At 31.5% G+C, this 21,871-nt stretch overlaps 1 protein-coding gene across 1 annotated transcript in view; it reads right to left on the bottom strand.

The window, feature by feature from the left end:
- Positions 1 to 21,871, bottom strand: part of LOC126883646 (uncharacterized) — a 207,260-nt gene that overhangs the window by 7,748 nt on the left and 177,641 nt on the right. The window contains exons 3-4 of the mRNA XM_050649301.1: positions 6,463 to 6,703; positions 4,688 to 4,821 (exon numbers count right to left, since the gene is read on the bottom strand). Coding sequence (XP_050505258.1) covers positions 4,688 to 4,821; positions 6,463 to 6,703 — 375 coding nt within the window. The remainder of the gene's footprint in view (positions 1 to 4,687; positions 4,822 to 6,462; positions 6,704 to 21,871) is intronic.

The raw sequence follows: 21,871 nt of genomic DNA, 5'->3' as shown, positions 1-21,871 counted from the left end.
GAAAATCAATTACTCGACATGAAAATTGCTCGAATAAAATAAAATAATCCACAAAATATCCATAAAAATCCAATACATACCCAATAAAGAAACATTGGTAATGAGTAAGCATGTTAATGGGTATTTAATGATTTTAATCTTTCCCTAATACCTGGAAATTATTATAATACCTAATTATCATAATGAGAGAAAATCAAAACCGTTATTTTTCTTATTATTTTAAAAGTTCAAAGATAGTTTAGATTTGTATAAATACTTTTTCAGCATAAATTAATACAGGGTGTCCCAGACTAATTTACCCACGCTATATCTCCTAAACGAATAGAGATTTTCGAATGGGACAAAAGGTGATATATTCTACTTGTAATACACTTTAATATGGCGTACAAAAAAATCATCCCCTAAATAATCATCCCTTAGTTACAACCCCTAACTTTATTTTTTTAATAGCACCCTATATATTTTTTTATAGTTTTGGATGTGGTCTTCTATCGTCTATTCAACACATTTTTTGAAAATAAAATCGGTTTGTAAATAACCAAGAAAATATCAGTTTAGTTTTGTTAATTATGTGTCCCAGACGAATTTATCAAGGCTATATTTCATAAATGAATAGAGATTTTCGAATGGGACAAAAACTGATCTATTACATTTGTAATACACTTTAATGTGGCGTAGAAAAAAAATATCCCCTAAATATTCATCCCTTAGTTACAACCCCTAACTTTATTTTTTTTTAAATAGCACCCTGTAAGTTAGGGACGAATATTTAGGGGATGAATTTTTTCTACGCCATATGAAAGTGTATTACAAATGGAATAGATCAGTTTTTGTGCCATTCGAAAATCTCTATTCGTGTAAGAAATATAGCCTGGATAAATTAGTCTGGGACACACAATTTAACAAAAATAAACTGATAGTTTCTAGGTTATTTACGAACCGATTTTATTTTCAAAAAATGTGTTGAATAGACGATATAAGACCACATCCAAAACTATAAAAAAATATACAGGGTGTTATTAAAAAAATTAAAGTTAGGGGTTGTAACTAAGGGACGATTATTTAGGGGATGATTTTTTGTACGCCATATTAAAGTGTATTACAGGTAGAATATACCACCTTGTGTCTCATTCGAAAATCTCTATTCGTTTAAGAGATATAGCGTGGGTAATTTAGTCTGGGACACCCTGTATACTATTATATATGTGACATATCACATAATTTGTCCTAATCCAAGAATCTTTCTTATGTCTATATTTTGTATTATTTTGAATAGATATTTTAGATATATAATTTTCTTTTTTATTCGAGCAATTTGTATTTCGAGCAATTGATTTTCGAGCAATTGCATTCGAGCAATTGCATTCGAGCAATTGACCGGTTACCGGAAAGAAGAGACCAAGCTATCGTCTCTAGACTTCGATTAGGACACACCAAGATCACACATGATTTCCTACTGCAGAAGCAAACCAAACCTTTGTGTTACGCGTGTGATAGTGATCTAACAATGCATCACATATTAGTGGAGTGCCCGTTATACGCATTAGAAAGACAACTTGTTCAGTTTCCTGCATCAATAAAAGACATTCTAAGGGAACATTGTGACCATAATCGTGTCATTCTTTTTTTCGTTTCCACAGGACTAATTAACAAAATCTAATTGTATTCTCTCTTTTTTGTATTTAAGCTATCTGTAAATTTTAATCAACCAATGCTAATTACCATTGTGTGGTTGAAGCAGTTTCAAATAAAAAAAACACACACACACACACACAAACATACGTGCAGACAAGCAGGCCATCCAAGTTTGTAAATCTAAGAATCCTTTACATGCGCCTAGAACTTTCATTAAGAAAGATACTTTGAAACCATCGATAAATCTGGATCCTTTGACCCCACCAAGAGTTAGATTAACGTATAACTCGAACAGTCGATGTGTTCTGGCCAGATTAAGGAAACCAGATATCTTAAAAGCCATTAAACTTCATCTTGGTTTTCTACACGACCAACCTGCTTCAGTGTTATATGATGGATTTACCAACACAAGCGTTAAACTCTTTTTGCCTTCCGAGGGACTTCCTACTAAGACTGAAGATCTACGAAAAATTCTGCTAGAATTTAACGATGCTTATGGAATTGGTCCAGATGAGGTGGAAGCTAATCTTGCTGCTTTTCGGTCCTTTCTCACTTCTAAAAGAATTATACACCTGCGAAGTCAGCCTTTTTTGTAGAAAAAATACACCACAATTGCTAGTTATGTTGATTATTTTCTATAATTAATGGGTAATGGTCACTGTTGTATGTGTACTGCATTGGATACCAAGACAAGTATGGGTAAAATCACTGTCACATATTGTTAGATCAAGTGGGGTAGCTTCTCCAGTTTTTATATTAAATATAGTCGGGCTTCCGTCATTTGAGAGACAAGTTAAGATGATCTAAAATTTCTTTAATTTTACAGTACCCGTTGGTCTTTATATGCTGATCCCCAGATGTGATTATATACGTTTATGTCACCCAAAATGATTCTAGGAGTAGGAATTTGTTTCAACAGATCCTCTAGTTCGTTTCTGGATATTACTGCTCCAGGAGGTAGACATATATTGCAAATGTTTATATTAGTTTTCCCAATAACGGTGACAGCAATGGCCTCTAAGTTAGTATTTAGAGGTATTCTCATCGAGTCATATAAACTATTAATTAAAATTGATACACCGCACTAGCAATGTTTTGGTTAAGTCTTATTTGATTATGACAGACATAGTTTCTTAAGTTTATATTTTGATTTGGTTTAAAATTGGTCTCTTGTAAACATACACAATCTGGATTTTGTTCTGAAACAATGATCTGTAGCATAGGTAAATTATTGAAATAGCCATTTATATTACACTGTATCAATTTATTAAACTCCATTTTAATTAATTAAATTTATTTACTGATCCGTTTGTGAGGGTATCGGATACCAGGTCCTGTGGGATTTGCATCTGTTAGTGTTTTAGAAGAATTTTCCTTAATTTGGTATTTCAGGTCTTGTAGATCTGTCTTGAGTATAGGGATATATTTTGCTTAACATATCGACGAGAGCTGTGAAGTTGTTTGTATAATTTTCAACGGTAATAAGTGGATTGGGTGAATTATTTATGTTCCGAATAGGTCTGTTATCTGATCATGGCTAAAAAAAAATGTTGGCGACTCCTCGTTTATGAATGCTTCTAGAGTTTTTCCTTTATTTTGTTTTTGCTTTTTCTTATGATTAAGTGCTATTTCTGCTGGGTTGGTAAAATTCAGTTTATTAGTGGTATCATTAGGAGGCGGGGAAGGACTTAATTAAGGTATCGTCAATCGTTCTTTTTAAACTGTTTTGTGAAGATTCAAAATTCGTTTGTAGGGTAGTTGATTCCCTCTCAGTTTGTTTGGGGTTCAGTTGATTTTTTGTAGTTGCGGTATCTGTTTGAATTGAAGTAGGTGCTAGTGTGATGGTTAATATTTCTGGAGAAGTAAATATTGAGATTTCTTATGCTGTGGTTGGAGCAATAGGATTTGGGGTTGGATTGATAGGTGCTGGTATGCTAGTTGATATTTCTGTAGGAGTAAATTTTGGGATTTTTTCTGCTGTAGTTGGAGCGATAGGATTTAGTCTTGGATTGATAGGGTTTTTGCAGTTAGTTGCCGTATGCCCATTTTGTTTACAGTTGTAAAATGTTAGGTTGCCACTAGATCAGAAGATTCTGAATTGACGAAGTATTATACTTCTTGATGAAGTATTATCGTAGTTGATTTCAAACGATTCTGGAATTGTGAGATCTGTTGAGCTGATAAAGAGTTGCCTTCTAAAGCTCAGTATATGACTAAATTCAGGTAACGGTGCACCAATTTCTTAAAAAGGACATTGTAGATAGAATAACAAGTCCCATGGAGAGAATAATTCTTGCGGAGGGAATAATATACTATCGAGATTTTATAATCTAATTATTAACTTCAATGTTGCCGTTATTTTCATTCATGAATTTTTCTACGATATTTTCAGATGATAAATATAAACATATTTTATTGTTTGATAATCTAGAGCAGAATAGTATATTTTTTGGCTGGAGGTTTTTTCCCAAAGGAAGGAGGTAATCTTGTATTTTTACATCTTCAATGGAATTAAAAATTATAGCCTGGTATTTTGAGGGAAATTTATGTTGAGTAAGTGCGGTAAAGTTTGTTGGTGTAGAATTATCCATTTGAGAATTGCCTGGTAAATTTATTTCATCGTTTTGTGACATCTTCGTCGATGTTTAAAGATTTCTATGCACGGACCTGTCCACCGCCAGAAAAAAGACCGAGTGGACATACAGGTCGATGGTAATTGAATGTTTTTGTTTAACGTCAAGCAGATTTCGATATGAAAATTTACAATGATGTTAAATACTAATTATACGTTTTCGGTGGAAATTACAGTAAAACTTTACTTTCAAATTTGGAAAATTTAAGATCCAGTTGATCACTAATAACTTTACCAAGATTGGTTAAATTTTGAAAATTTATTCTCACATAATTTGAACTAAATTGTAGAGCCAAAATAAACACACCGTTCCGATATACAATCAGGATCGGCCTCTGTTAACTTTTCTACTTAAAAACTCAACAACCAATTGTATAGATTTGAAAAGTTTAAATTAAAAATTGTATTTTATACACTTACCTACTGAAGCGGTAAATGTTCCTTTGCCTTCAATTGGAGCAAGCAATATCTTGCCAGTTACTGTGTAGTTTCCCCTTAATTTTAAGTCCTGTATTTGGCAACCACAAAAAAATTGTAAGTTGGGAACGTCAAAACTAAAAAATTAAATTTATATATTTAACGTCGTTATATTAAACATGTTATGTTTTTTTTAAGTTTTTTTACTCCCTTTAATGGACCTTAGATATTTTGCAGAAATTATACCAACTAAGATGTTGTTCATGAGAAGAGTCTACGTTTTGCTTTTCTGAATATTTGTACACTCGTTCAAGCCCTTTCAAAAATAAGCACTTTGAACCGATGAAACTTTATGATCATATAAACAATACAAACACGAGTAAAGCAACTTGTAAAGCGGTGACTTTACAAGTTGCTTTAAAGGGGCCAATGTTACCTATTTTGAGCGTAACTTACTTTTCATGCTAGAAACTTTTTTTACAAAACAAAAATAAAAATTTTTTAAATGCTTTAAAAAAGGTGTAATGAGTTTTCTCCAAAAAGTGCTTCATTTTTTAATTATTTCACGTTGAAATATCTGATTGGAAATTTGACGAGTATCGAACTATTTCTCATTATCTAGAACTCTACTTCTGCTTGGTCTACAGAACTGATGCATACACAATTTTTTTCAGTTTTTTAAAAGCTATATTTTCGTGTAAAAAGTGTTTCTTTTGTTGAAAAATGAACATATTCACTCGCAAATACCAATAATAAATAAAACTATTAAATTTAGTGAAAAAAAAATGCTAAATAGAACAATAGTTGCCTAAAATTAGTCAGTTTATCCAGTGCCAGACTTATTTTAAACATATATATTTTCACCCCCGAGAATCACTTTTTTTCTTTGACATATTAGCTATATGTATGCCAAATTTCATGTCAATCCAAGCGGTTCTTTAAAATATACAGGTTTTGCAACATTTTACTGTCAGTGAATGGAGTAAATTGTTGAAATAGTTATTTTCCTAACTAGTGCGGGAAGTCATACTTTTCCGCACGCGATTGTAGTTTTCAAGCAGTCGAGTGCGAAAAAGAGACTTTCCGCAAGAGTTAGAAACACTATTTTTTCTACGAGCGATTAAAAATGACAAAATCTGAATCAATTAATTGTATTAAAAAATAACGCTAATAAGTTATAATAATTCCGAATTAAATTCAACGCGGTGCCTAAATACCTGTTAGGTATGCAGTAATTACTGGTGTATATCAATACAGGTTTTAATATTTTACAGTCATAGCACCGATGTCAAACAAAGCAATTACTGTCAAAAAGCACGTCACACACTTTAAAATTTCTATGCATCTTCACTTACAAATTTTAAAATAATTCAGTGATTTAGATGGCATCAAGTGACGGAGAACACCCCCATCTATCCTCGACGTTGTCAATAATCTTGATCTGCTATCGGAAAAATCAGCAAACATGTACAAGAAAGAATACAACATTTTTATGAGTTGGTGTAAAGAAAAAAGTGTAAATAGCTTAAAAGAAGAAGTGTTTTTAGCTTATTTTATTAGTCTATCCAAAATCTGCAAACCTAATACTTTGTATTCGCTATTCCATGCTCAAGGCAGTATTAAAAATTGAAAAATATCAATGTATTAAAAGCACAGTATGTATATAAATTCAGTGCGGAAAGTAATGCGGAAAAGTAAAACTTTCCAAACTAAAACGCGTGCGGAAAAGTAGACTTTTTTGCACGCTCGTGGAAAAACTATTATGAATTAATACTTACTCAAACTTAGTAAACTTATATTTAGTAAGTCCATGTATCTCCGTGTTCAGCAACTTGGCTTTAAAGTTTAAGGCGTTCGTTCCTTGTTCCAAATTTATTTCTGGTATGATAAATGGCTCGAACGAGGGTATGTTTAGCTCTGGTATTCCTTTGGCCAAATATGGTTTTACTTTTTCGGTGGCATCCAAAAGGCACTGGTTCAATTTTTTGTCGTATCTGTGGCAATTCGGCAAATATGAAGCTGATAAAAGAAAACGAGAATTAGAAAATATGGTAAAAAATAGTGTTCTGATGTCTGGCATCCAGTTTTTAATAATAATTTGGGTTAGTACGTTTTATTTATTTTAATATCACACTGATGAAATGTAGTGTTTAAATACATATATTATTAAATTGTATTTTGAAATTGTAGCTGTGCTGTATTGTAGTGCTGCGATTAATTATTATTAAAATTTACATATATTATGGGTTGCATAATTAACATTATTATGCATTAAGAAAATTAAAAAATAGAATGTAGTCCAAGTAATGAAGCTTAATATAGGACAAAACCTCGCAATTTTTACAGAATGGATCGATTTGCTTGAAAATTTGAGAATAAGTAGTGGATAGTCCAAGGATCAAAATCTATATGATGTCAAAAGGCGCTTTTACCATGGGGGTGGTTGCCACCCCATCTCGGGGGTGGAAATTTTATATTATATTTTGACTGCAAAAGTTGATAAAAACATTCATTCTAAGCAAAAAGTGTTCTATAAATTTTTTTGATAAAATTAATAGTTTTCGATTTATTCGCTATTGAATGTGTTAGTTTTATATCGAAAAAATCAATGTTTTTTTATATAGGCTCATTTACGATTCACTCAATTTTTGCGGCAGAAAAAAATTTTTTAAATCAGCTTCTTAGAAATTAAATAACCTACAATTTCATATTTAAACATTTTTCGTATCTCTAATGCTAATCTGTCTATTCTGAAGAAAATGTGATTTTTTACCAAACTACAAATATTCGTTATTCGCTTTTAACTACAGTTTTATAAAAACTATCATTCTAAGCCAGTCAAACTTCTAGAATCTATTAATTAGGGGAGTGCAATTAGAACGAGAAGATACAATGTTTCGGAAAAAATCAAACAAGGTTATATTTTTCTAAAACTTTTTTTGTTAGTTTATAAATATGTTAAAGTAAAAAGTTCTACTCACAAATTTCGCCGCTAATTGTTTATTAATTTTTTAAACAATAACAATTGTTTTGTATAAATAATGTTAAGAATATGGGTAAATTTAACATTTTATTTTGATAAAAAATGTTTTATTTTAGTTTTGATGGCGGATTCAAAATGGCGCATTTTTTCCTATAATTCCTTAAAAAGCACTTGTAAAATCCGAATTTTTTTATAAAACGTGTTTGTTTACATATATGTGGATATTTTTGAGAGGTTGCTGAACCTGAATCAAATTTTGATAATTTAAATTATAAAATGGCAGATCCAAAATGGCGGATAACTTAAAAAATAGTTGTGAAATCATAATTTCTTTACAAAATGTATTTATTTCTACAGATATTTATTTTTGAGAGCTTTGATAAACCTAACTTAAATGTTAACATTATAAACTATAAAATGGCGGATCCAAAATGCGGATTTTTTAAAAAGAACATAAAAAAGAACATTTTTCTAAAACATTTATTGTCTTTATTTTTAACAGGTTGTTGAATCTGAATTAAAGATTAAAAATTTAAATTTCAAAATGGCGGATCCAAAATGGCGGATGAAGTAGAATCCAATCAAACAAATATGGAATTTCATTCTTAAAAAAAAAGATAAACAAATAATTTTCACAAAAATATTAAAAATTAAAATGTATTAGAAAGAAAGAACCAATTATTCAAAATCTATCTCTTCAATATTCAAAAAATTGTTGCAATGGAATCATAAATAAAAAGTTATTCTTAGTAAAAAGCTCTGCATATTCTAAAACTTTAAATGCAATCATAAAATATCAATTTTTATCAATTTTGTACAAGATATGTCAATAAATAAAAATTTCAGTTAGGAGTAAAATACCTATATTTTTCATAATACTGAAAATTGTTATTATGGAAAGTTGTTCAGAATTAAAAACGATGTGTCAATATGAAATTACACTTTTATGCAATTTTTTTACATAATACCTCGTATAATATTGATAAAATATAATATTTTATATTTGCATATTAGGTGTTAGACCATGCACAGCCTATTTATTACGAATAACTTTCTTCATAAAATTAATAATAAATCAGTTATCATAAATAATAAGTGAAAATTTAATGATGTTTGGTATAATTAATTTGAAACAATATTAAAAAAAAACAAATTTTTGATTAGAAGGATATAATTACATATTGGAACATAGTTTTTAATTCCAAACAACTTTTCTTTATAAAAATTTTCGATATTGTGAAATATAAAGGTACTTTACTCATGAGTGAAATTCATATTTTTTGACATACCTCGTACAAAATTAACAAAATTTGATATTTGATGGTTGCATCTTATGTTATATACAATGCAGAGTATTTTATAAAGAATAACTTTTTTTCTTAAAACTGATATTAAAAAAGTTATCAATAGGTTACAAGTTACGCAGACATACTGTATAAGAGCTAAAAAAAATTTTTTTGTTGAACATTTATTATTTTTGAAGCTTATTATTAAATTAATTTTAGGTAAGTTTTACAGAAAAAAGTTTTGATCACTCTGTATATACATTTTTTCAGCTGGTAATTTTCGGTTTTTGTATTACATTTTTGTTATCTTTCTTAGTTTTCTCAAAAAGAAATTGTTTATTTCATTTTTAATCTAAAATAATTCAGTGTTTTTTAAAGACTACATCCTAAGCTTTAAAAAAATATTAAAAAAATTGTATTGGATTTATTCAAACTTGAGTAATACCGTCTTAAAGTGGTGGGAATTCTGTAGAACTACGAAGTTTTCAAAAATTCCATTTTTTGAGACAGCGTATTATTTGAATTAAATTTTTGAGTTTTTTTTTAATGAAACATCGTTTAGTAAGATGATTGAGAGGTAAGTTGTGCAAATTTGAGAGCTTTGTAAGTAAAATTGTATTAGTTACACATTTTTAAATCATTTTTAAACAAAATTGATGTAAGTCTCATTTTCCGCCCACACCGTACTTATGTCCATACATTTTATTTATTTTTATTACAACCATAAGATAGCTTATTTTATCTTCTTTCATGTCCAATTTGTAAAATTTCTTTTGATCCATTAGTTAAAGAATTACATTAAAAAAACTCAACCGTGCACTTCTTCCAACGCTAGTTTACAGTGCGCCAATGTGTGTGAGAAGGGTGACTTTAGCGTTATAAATAAAAAATTACAGAAGCTAGAGATTTAATTTTAGAAAAATCTTTATATAAGGTTTTTTTTGTAAAATTTTCTGAATTTTTCAATGATCAAGTCAGTTTTTTTCTAAAAATTATATTTTCGGAGTTATTTAAAAAAACATCTAACTTCGCTGTTAATTTGTTTAATAAAAAATGAAGCACCCACTTCTCGAGTAGAACTTTTTGATATGTTGTTTATTAAACATTTCTTAATGAAATTACAAAAAGTTTTATCTTGTTTGATTTTTTCCGAAGTGAAAATCTAAATGCACTCTCCTAAATAATACATAAACAAAGAAGAGTAAATAAGGTCAATGACCAAAAACACCGCTAACTGACATTATTATGCTTCCAACTGGAGTTCTCCTTTTTTTTTTTCAAAAAAATATATTGATTTTTTAACCGTAACTTTTTTATTTTTTATCTTAGCAAGTTTTGTAAAAAATAATTTTGTAGGTTTTTGCATGATCTTTAAGCCTATTTATATTAAATCTTTTTAAAATGCCAGTCGCAAAAAGAGGTGACTTTGAGAGGGTTGGTAAAGGTGGTTTTTGAATGTTGTTACAAGCTTTAATTGTCAATAGCTCACTTAATTTTTGACGTGGAAAAATTTTTTGCAAATCATGTTCTTGGGAATTAAATAAGCTACAATTTCATATTTGAACATTTTCTTCTACCTCTGATTCTAATCTGTCTATTCTGAAGAAAAGACCATTTTTCCAAACTACAAAAATTCGTTATTCGCTTTTAACTCCATTTTTTTTAAAACTAATCATTATAAACCGGTCAAACTTCTAGAGCCTATTAATAATACATAAATAAAGAAGACCAAATAAGGTCAATGACGAATTGTAATTAGGGTGGTGCTTAGGGAGTTGCTTCCTATCACTTTTTCGCTGAAAAAAATAGGGACTGACATTCTTTTCATTATAAGTCACTTAATTTTTGAGCTAGAGACCTTTGTTTTATTTCTAGAGATAGAGATTTTTAAATACTTTAAATTAGTTTAAACAAATTGTCCTCAAAAAATGCATAGTTTTTCCGTCTTTTGACTTAAACTACAATATTTAGCATTTGACGAAGAAGAGCTAACATATAATAAACTATAGCTCTATTGCTATTGGTCTTAAAGGAAATTAAGAAAAACGGTTTTATGTATTTTTTCAAAAGGTACATTTTTATTAAGTAAAGTTGTTTTGATAAAACGAAAACTTTTGGAGTTATTAGCAGAAAAACAATTAAAAACATTGATTTTTTCGATATAACACTAACACTTTCAATAGCGAATAAATCGAAAACTATTAATTTTATCAACAAAATGTATAGAACGTTTTTTACTTAGAATGAATGTTTTTACCAACTTTTGTGATCAAATTATAATAAAAAATTTCCACCCTCGAAATTGGGTGGCAACCACCCCCATGGTAAAAGCGCCTTTCGGTATCATATAGATTTTGATCCTTGGACTATCCACTACTTATTCTCAAATTTTCAAGCAAATCGATCCATTCTGTAAAAATTGCGAGGTGAAAAGCTTCGGTTCCTGGACTAATGTATAAACATTCTCAATTTCTTTGCAACACGAAAATGCAGCAGCTGCATAATACTCTGGTCAAATCTGAGAGTGCAGGAAGGGTCTATACCGGTTTCGGGGTTGTTTCCCCCTCACCGGTAGTCCCATATCCTCTTCTCTCAAATTCTTCCACGTACCACACTTTGGGCCTTTCCGAATTGCAAAGAAAGAAATGTCACGGATGAACTAGGGTCATCTACCGAAAAACAAAGTAAGTTATCAATCGAAGTAGCAGAGAAAACGACAATAAATATTGTCTCCATACCACCAGATTGACAACAAGTGGAATACTTTCTTTGGTTACACCTTCTAAGATTTTCAAAATTTATAAATCATACAGGATGCCGAAGAAATTAAGATGAGAGAATTTTAAATAATTCACAACTCATCTGCTCAGAGTGGTAAAAGCTCCAACAAGAATGATTCCTTAATAATCAAACAAAAGAGTAAATGAATTAAAAATTTATAAACATTCTCCCTAGTTCATCCGTGATGGCCATAGATGGCCCTAGTTCATCCGTGACATTTCTTTCTTTGCAATTCGGAAAGGCCCAAAAGTGTGGTACGTGGAAATATCTGAGAGAAGAGGATATGGTACTACTGATGAGGGGGAAACAACCCCCGAAACCGGTATAGACTCTTCCTGCACTCTCAGATTTGACCATAGTATTATGCAACTGCTGCATTTTCGTGTTGCAAAGAAATTGAGAATGTTTGTACATTTTTAATTCATTTACTCTTTTGTTTGAGTATTAAGGAATCTTTCTTGTTGGAGCTTTTACCACGCTGAGCTGATGAGTTGTGAATTATTTAAAATTCTCTCATCTTAATTTCCTTGGCATCCTGTATGATTTATAAATTTTGAAAATCTCAGGAGGTGTAACCAAAGAAAGTCTTCCACCTGTTGTCAATCTGGTGGTATGGAGACGATCTTTATTGTCGTTTTCTCTGCTACTTCGATTGATAACTTATTTTGTTAAAAACTAGAAAATTATTACCAGGAGAGGACAGAATATTGACAGAATATATAGAGAGAACTCCTAAAGTACGGAGGACAAGATCTGACCAAAGAACTAGAAAAACTAATCAAAAAAATAATAGAACAAAACAGAACACCACAAGCATGGAGATCAAGCATCCTAATACCTCTCTTTAGAAAGGGAGAAAACTCAGATCCGGAGAATTTATTAACCACAACACTACAATTAACGACCAAACTGATAACTAGCAAATTGAATAAAATTATAACAATTAGCAGAAGAACAACAATGTTTTAGGTCGGGAAGAGTATGCACCGACGCTGTATTTATAATGAGGCAAGTTCAAGAGATCTTTATAATGAGGCAAATCATTAGAATACAACAAACTGGCATACGTATGCTTCGTGGACCTTAAGAAGGCATTTGACAGGGTCAAATTAAAGGACGTTATCTATTTATTGTACGCAAGAGAGGTACCTCTAGGAATAGTTAAAACGATCGAAAATATCTACAGGAACAACACAATAAAAGTAATAGTAGATGAAGAAATGACTAACCCAGTTGAAGCTGGCAATGGGATAAGGGAGACTCCCTGAGTCCTCTATTGTTCAACTTTATCATGGATGAAATAACAGAAAAGGTAATAACTAAAAACCAAATGGGAGAAAAACATCTTAAAATAATCTGCTATGCAGACGACGCAATACTAATCTCTCAAAGTGAAGATGATTTAAAAGGTATGCTGCACCAATTTAATAAAACCGCTAGAAAATTATTTAACATGTTAATTTCCCCAAAAAGACCAAATATATGGATATAAAAGCAAATCTAATAAAATGTAAATTATAGCTGGATGTTCAGATAATTAAACAAGTAATGGAATTCAAATATCTAGGGATCACACTATCTAGTTACGGAAAGCTCTAAACAGAAGTGGAAGATCAATAATGAAACAATATGGATAAATAAAAATATCGGAGTGAAAGGCAAAATTTACAATACAGTCATCAGACCAATAATGACATACACGGAAGAAACACGACCTGATACAGAAAGGACAAAAATAATCCTAGAAACAGCAGAGATGAAAACCCTTGGAAAAATCGATAGTAAGACACTATGGGATAGAGCTAGAAGCGTAGATATACGACGGAGATGCAAGGTGAACAACATTAATAACTGGGTAAAAAACAGAAAAATAGAATGGAACAACTACATAAGCCGAATGACAACAAACAGAGTAGTAAGGACGGCGAGAGACGGTTCCCCAATAGGAAGACGATCAGTAAGAAGACCACGAAAACGATAGAATGACAACTTACTGGAGGCACATTGAAAAACAGATAGAGTCATGTCTACACAAAAAGAAGAAGAAGAAGCATAATTAATACGAAACACCATCATCGTTCTATTTGCCTTTATCACTATGTGGGTCGGCTTCCCTTATTACAATTCTCTATAAGTTTCTATCTTGGGTTCTTCTTCTTCTTAAGGTGCATATCCGTTTCGGATATTGGCGATCAGCATGGCTATCCTTACTTTGCTTGCTGATATTCTGAATAGTCCGGTTGTCGATGTATTAAACCACTTTCTCAGGTTTTGAAGCCAAGATATTCTTCTTCTCCCTGGTACTCTCTTTCCAAATACCTTGCCTTGAAGACTGAGTTGCAACAAGCCATTTCTCTGTTCATTCCTCACAACATGGCCAAGATATTCTAGTTTGCGCTCTTTGATTGTGTTAATAATCTCGCATTCCTTGTCTATTCTACGTAGAACCTCAACATTAGTCACACGATCCACCCACGAAATTCTCAATATCTTGGATTATAACAATATAAATCACACCGACACTTCCAGCTTAACCGTCTCTCCAGGTCTTCTTTGGTCTTCCTTTCGTCCTCCTTCCAGGAACCCGCAAATCAGCAATTCTTCATATTGGGTGATTAACGTCTCGTCAACTGGTTTTCTCTCAAACGCTTTATTTAATAAACTGTCAAAGTACTTTTTCCTTCTTTTTTTTTACAACCCTTTTCGTGAATTAGTATTTTATTATTTTCATCTTGGAGATATTTTATCCGATTAAAATATTTTGCTGTCTTTGCTCTATGTTTGCTTATTGTATATCTTTGTTTATCCCTCCCTGGTATCAAGTTGATCCTATAGAATTCTATACGCTTGTGCTTTAGCCACTGCTATTTTCTCGCCACTGTTTATATAATTTTCTCTTCTCTTTTATCTTTTGGTGAACTTTGTTTGGCCCCCACCAGGTATCTTTATTTTCAAACTTCTTTTCTGACGTTTTTTCAAGTATTTCAATAGTAGCATCTCTATCGCTTAGATGCTCCCTGGCCAGGTTCATCCAAACTGTATTAGGACTTCCTTTCATATTCCAACACAAATTTTTCTACTATTCTTGCCCTGAGTAGACCGTTTTACTCATATCGTTTAATATCCACCACTTGATTTGATGTGGTGCTTTTGATAATTTTTCCTCTTTTTACTTCGACGTGTTGCGCAAGCTACTGTCGCACTAACTATTACCTTGTAGTTCCTACATTCATGTATATCTTCTTTTTACTGTCGTTAAAGAATCTATTTGGAAGTGATTTTGTGTATATTTGTACGTATTATGTTGAGTTTCTTTCTTTTGATAGGGTTTGTTTACAATGGCCATGTCTAATGCTGTTGGTAATTCAACCAAATCATATCTAGCTTTATTTCTAGTTCCAAGGCCTAATTCTCCATGTATCATATCCTGTTTTTGATTGGCTCCCATGTGCATTTAAATTACCTCCTATTATAACTTTCTCCTTTGATGAAATATCACTTAGTATGTCTGCTAATTTATCATGAAAACCTGTTCCTTCATGCTCAGCCAGTCCTATTTGGGGAGCATAGACACAGAGACATAAACATTAAGCTTTTTTATCAAGTAGAAATTTCAATGACATTATTCTATCACTCATTATTATCACTTCTACTATACTACGTTATCTTTCATTTTACTATTACCAATTATACCAACTCTATTCCTAGTGTTATTTTTCCATACATACCACAATTTTTATGCTTCACCCAGTTCTTTCACCCTTTGTATAATTAATACGAAAAATAAAACAAACATTTTGGAAATAAATGAAAATAAAAGTAAAGATTTAATCAGAAATGGCAGTCCATAACAAGACCAATAACAGAAGCAGCAGATAAATCTGTCGGAAGAAAGCAGAAAAAAAAAAGAAAAATGGTTCGACGAAGAATTCAAATGAGCCCTAAAAGAAATAAACAAAAGAAGAATGTTATCTGTCGAACCCATCAGATCAAAAACATACACAAAAATATATGTAGACACAATCAAATAGTTACAAAGTTTTTTTTATATAAAATTATTTTAAAAAAATACTTACGTAGATTTTTCACTGCCAAAACGTCAACAAACAAATTTACAAAAAATATTAAAAAATAAATTTGCATTTTGTTGCTAATTGAAAACATTTGATAACTGATTTCTGAATACCTACTACCTATGTAATTTTGTTATAAGTCGAGAACAAAAATGAAGAAACCAGTTTCCACTATTCACATGTTCACTTCATTTCATTTGTGTCAATGTCAATCTTAATATAGTGGTTAAAAATAATAGCATTATACACAGAGTGGCAGAAAAAAACAAGTCGGTCAAAAAAATTACAAAATCATGGAATTTTTTATATAGGTATAGCATATTTTTGTAGCATCATATCGGTAGGGGAATTAAATCATTAACTTTTTTAAAAACTTTTCCGATATTTCTAGTGGAACAATCTAGAGCAGTGGTTTTCAATGTTTTTGAGTCATGTACCACCAAATCCTTTTAAAATTATTCTTGGTACCACCTAACTGAAATATCTGTCGAGCTAGGTAATCTAACTAACTATAAATATGCTGAATTTTGGCTGTGTTTTTGTGTTTTGTGTACCACCCCAAATAATGATATGTACCACCAGTGGTACATGTACCACATATTGAGAACCCCTGATCTAGAGAATGCAAATTGATACATTTTAAATTTTGATAAAGAATTTTATCAGAAAATATCCTAACTTTCAATTCCACCCAAGAGTAAATTTTTTTTTCAAATATTAATTTCTCAAACTACAAACTTAAATTGCTCAATGGCGATCTCAAATATTCCATTCACAAAGATGTATTTCTTATAGTAGGGGAGCAAAATATGCTAAATGTGCAGTCACTCGAGCGTTATGGGGACCTATTGGGTTGTGAAGAGTAGGTCCTAAAACCAAAAAAAGTTGAGTAAAGTTTACCATTTTAGGCCATTTTTTAATTTAATTATCCATTTCCAACAATCGTTTTTCCGATTATAACCCCATCTATCCATAATTCGAAAATTGTTTCGAATAAAAGTAACTTATTTTTACGTAGAGAATCCAAATCTGCAATAAAAAAATGGGGGTTTCTATTTAAGATTTTAAAGTAACCCCCCACCCCACGTCCGTGGGGGGTCGTGTTTGTTGCTATTAGATAAATTTTTCAAAGATATTGAAAAAGTTACAGTTTTTCGATCTGATGTTCATTTCGCGAAATATCGCGGGATTCGTATTTAAAATATTAAATTTACCCCCCCCCCACCCCTCTCCGTGGGAAGTAGTGTTTGGTATCATTCGATAGATTTTTAAAAAATATTGAGCACATATTTTTTAGTTTTTCGATCTGTCATTCATTTCACGAAATATTCGCTTTTTTCTTGTGAAATTTTGGGACTCACCCATTTCCTTACGCCCGGCTCAAATCGTCAGATTTTTGAAAAATACACTCTTTTGCATGTACTTAACTTACCTTATCTTAATCTGACAATTTCGAGTTTTTTAAGGATATATTTTTTTTTCGGGCCCCCCTTAACGAACTCCCCTGTTTTAAGAGCCAATATATGGTAGAGGTACATCTGCAGGATACCAGGTTTCTCCCCATATGCTAATCTGACGCGCTCGAGTAACTGCAAAAATCCCCGCTTGGGTGAGGGCTGTGTATTTATTATTTTCTGAGCAATAACATTGCAAAAAAAGCTCTGTGGGATAAACAAATTTCAAATCGTCTTGAAATTTTTTGTGTATTGTATGAATTGTTTGATTCTACTTTTCGTGCGATATCAAAGTCTTAAGTTTATAAGTATTATAAATAAGATATTAATTACCCTATTTTTACCTGTAGCGATTTAAACGAAAAAACTGCCACTTTTGACCCTTATTTGTTAATAACTAAAATTTTCGTCCGAACTGTGACGGGTATTTTTGTATTTATAATGTAATAGGTATATAGTAGCCAAAAACACCCATTTGCAACCTAGCTGGTCAAGTGTGCCGTACATGGTATATTTTTGCCTTATTTCTCTGGAGTATTAACAATAGCTATTTGTATAACAAGAGAGGAAAGTGCTACTTTTCCTCCCGAGAATGAAGTTTACTGCCCGACGCGTAGCGGAGGGCAGTAATCATTCAAGGGTGGAAAGGCACTTTACTCCAATGTTATACATATGGTTTTTCCACCTTCCTCAAATAACAAGTCATTTTTTCATTTTTATTTAATTTATTTATGTAACTAACCAACAAAATTTATTAGAACTAAAACTAACAAGTAGGCACAATATAACTGTCCACTGTCAAATATAAGTCAAATTATTAATGTAAACATTGTTAAATCAGAATAACAATTTACTGTGTTTTTACCATTCTGCAAAATACAGAGTGTTTTTAAATAAATGTTAAAATGTATAGATACTTACGTAATAGAAAATAGGTATTGTACAGGGCGTCAATAAGTTATATTTCATGAATGAAATACCATGACGTCACTTTTACTTTTCCTTCCTAGGGAGGAAAAATATTTTCCTCCCTAGGGAGGAAAAGTACAACTTGGCTCCCTACAATCAGGTCCGGAAAAGTATACTTTCGGTAGAGGTAGGTGGAAAAATTAGTTTCCTTTATATTGTTTTTGGAATATCTTACAATGATTTTGTTTGATATGGTAGGGGAGCAAAGTATGCTAAATTTGCAGTCACTCGAGCGTAATGGGGACCTATTAGGTTGTGAATATTAGGTCCTAAAAGCAAAAAAAGTTAAGTAAAATTTTCTAATTTAGTGGGCGCTTTCCATTTTTTAATTTAACTTTCCATTTCCAACAATACTTTTTTCCGATTAGAGCGCCATCTATCCATAATTCGAAAAAATGTCTCGAATAAAAGTTTTTTATGTAAAGAATCCAAATCTGCAATAAAAATTTGGGGTCCTATTTAAGATTTTAAAGTAACCCCCCACCCCACCGCCGTGGGGGGTCGTGTTTGGTACCATTCGATAGATTTTTCAAAAACATTTTGAAAGTGTATTTTGCAGTTTTTTTATCTGATGTTCATTTTTGCGAAATATTGCGGGATTTGTATTTAAAATTTTAAATTTCCTCACCCCTCTCCGTGGGGGGTCATGTTTAATACCATTCGATAGATTTTTGAAAAATATTGAAGACGTATTTTTTAGTTTTTCGATCTGATGTTAATTTCGCGAAATATTCGCCTTTTTTTTTTGTGAAATTTTTGACTCACCCATTTCCTTACGCCCCGCTCAAATCGTCAGATTTTTGAAATATGTTTTTCATGAGCATTTTTCAGTGCGTCACAAATGATAGAAAAAAAGGTAAGTCCGTGATAACATACATTTTAGTGACATGACATTTTAGTTAAATCTGACAGTTGTCAAATTTTATTTGCAGTTTGGCATAAAAACAAATCAATTCTGTTTATTGCATTTATAAAATGGTATTTTCTTTGATTTGTATAGTCTTAAAAATTGTACTTATTATATTCGTAGATATATTATATAATTCGAAAATAATTTTTATTTCGATTATAGCGCCATCTATTTGCAACTAGAATAAATGTTATGAATGTCACCGACGAAATGTAATCACCGACGTGGGTTTTTTTCTGTCACATGCAATTTAACGCGTTAGAAAGAAATCGAAAAACTGTGACGCACTGAAAGATCCTCATGAGAAAAAGCATATACACTCTTTTGCATGTACCGGGTGTCCCAACAAGAATGGCTCTCGGCCATATCTCAGGAACCGTTTATAGTACAGCTTTGAGAAAAAAATATTTATAACAAAAGTTGCCTCGGGAAAAGCCTGAAAATTATTTTCATAATTGTAGGTCCACCGCTAGAGGCCGTAATTGAATATCAAAAATTTTAAAATCAAAATTTTACAAAATTTACCTAATGAAAAGCACTGGAAATCCAATCATCGTATTCTTCATAAAATTCTGCGCATATTTGATTTCACAAGTTTAAGTCTACCTTTGCAAATAAGAGGTGGGGGTGAGTGGGAACCTTCTTATGACAAAATGGCTGTAAGTCCGGTTCTGCTAAATCGAATTTTGCATACTTGGTCTTGTTGAAAACAGCTCTTTTTCGTCAATGTAAGTGTCTTATTTTCGAAATAGCCTAATAAGTAATATGCAAGCTAGGAGGCGTTATTTAATTATTTTCAGAAATCTAGAGTTATTTGGAAAATATTAAATACAAGTGTGCATTTTTAATCCTGTATTTTAAAATTAGACCAAATTAGCAACATAATAACGAAAACCGCATGTCGATACCTTTTATCTATCTCGAGATATCTTAAAAATGTGTAAATTTTAAACATAACTGTTACAGTCACCGGTAAACGAGGTTAGGGAAAAGTAGTGTGCTATGGAAAAAACAAATAAACATTTTTCAGATGTAAACGTATATAATTAATTAAAACAACAATACGACAAACAACACTATAAAATATAACAAAGAAATAAAAGCAACTACTTAGTCTTAGTGACTTCCTAAATGTTCAAATTGTTGTCCAACGTTTTCGATGTAAGCATTTACTCTTTCAAGAGTAGATTGAATAGCAACAGATTTAACTGTTTTAGACTTTTATTTATGTGGACGGATTAAAGACTTTGTTTTTGCCGCTAGGCCCACTACGCGAAAAAACATGATCTAGAATCTAGAGAATACTAAACTAAATTCAAAGCATTGCGAAAGCAGAAATTGAGACTGCTGTTCAATCTACTTTTGATAGAGTAAATTCTTGCATCGAAAATTATGGGCAACAATTTGAACATTTAGGTCGTCACTAAGTAAGTAGTTGCTTTTATATCTTTGTTAAATTTTATAGTGTTTTTTGTCTTATTGTTGTTTTAATTAATTATATACGTTTACGTCTAATAAATGTTTCTTTGTTTTTTCCATAGCACACTACTTTTCCTTAACTACGTTTACCGGTGACATTAACAGTTGTTTAAAATGTACACGTTTCTTAAAATATCTCGAAATAGAAAAAGGTATCGACATGCGGTTTTCTTTATTATGTTGCTAATTTGGTCTAATTTTGTAACAAAGGATAAAAAAATGCATATTTGTATTTAATATTTTCCAAAGAAAACTAGATTTCTGAAAATAATTAAATAACGCCTCCTAGCTGGCATATTACCTACTAGGCTAGTTCGAAACTAAGGCTCTTACATTGATGAAAAAGAGCTGTTTTCGACAAGACCAAGTATGTAAAATTCGATTAAGCAGAACCGGACTTACAGCCATTTTTTCATAAGAAGGTTCCCACTCACCCCCACCTCTTATTTGCAAAGATAGACTTGTGAAATCAAATATGCGCAGAATTTTATGAAGAATACGATCATTGGCTTTCCAGTGCCCTTTCATTACGTAAATTTTGTAAAATTTTGATTTTTTAATTTTTGATATTCAGTATAGCGGTGGACCCACAATTATGAAAATAATTTCCAGGCTTTTCCCGAGGCAACTTTTGTTATAAATATTTTTTCTCAAAGCTGTACCATAAACGGTTCCTGAGATATGGCCGAGAGCCATTCTTATTGGGACACCCGGTACATAACTTACCTTATCTTAATCTGACAATTTCGGGTATTTTTAAGGATAGATTTTTTTTCGGGTCCCCCTTAACGAACTTCCCTGTGTTAAGAGCCAATATATGGTAGAGGTACATCTGCAGGGTACCAGGTTTCTCCCCATATGATAATCTGACGCGATCGAGTAACTGCAAAAAATCCCCGCTTGGGCTCCCCTACCAAACTTGTCAACTGGCACTTGTCAGTTACGAAACTGCGATGTGTTACGAAATAGCGATTGGAAAATAAAATATGCGGACCGGAAAAACTTTTGCCGGTCCCTAACGTTCAATTTCCGGTCTTGACCGGCAGAACGGTATTTTCTAGATAAAAAATTAACCAAAAATTGTACATTTTCTGTTTGTTCTTAAAAAAATAATTGTAATCACTCAACTGATAGTTATATTTTTAAACGTGACACTGATCAGTTCATATGATTTTTTGTATTTGCCTCCGATTTTAAGTTTAGTGTTTTGACTTAAAAATGAAGTTTGTTGTTTACAATCCGTCCAAATTTA

This window comes from Diabrotica virgifera, chromosome 4, assembly GCF_917563875.1.
Source record: "Diabrotica virgifera virgifera chromosome 4, PGI_DIABVI_V3a".
Taxonomy (NCBI): Eukaryota; Metazoa; Arthropoda; class Insecta; order Coleoptera; family Chrysomelidae; genus Diabrotica; species Diabrotica virgifera.
This window is presented reverse-complemented; position numbering and strand designations above follow the sequence as displayed.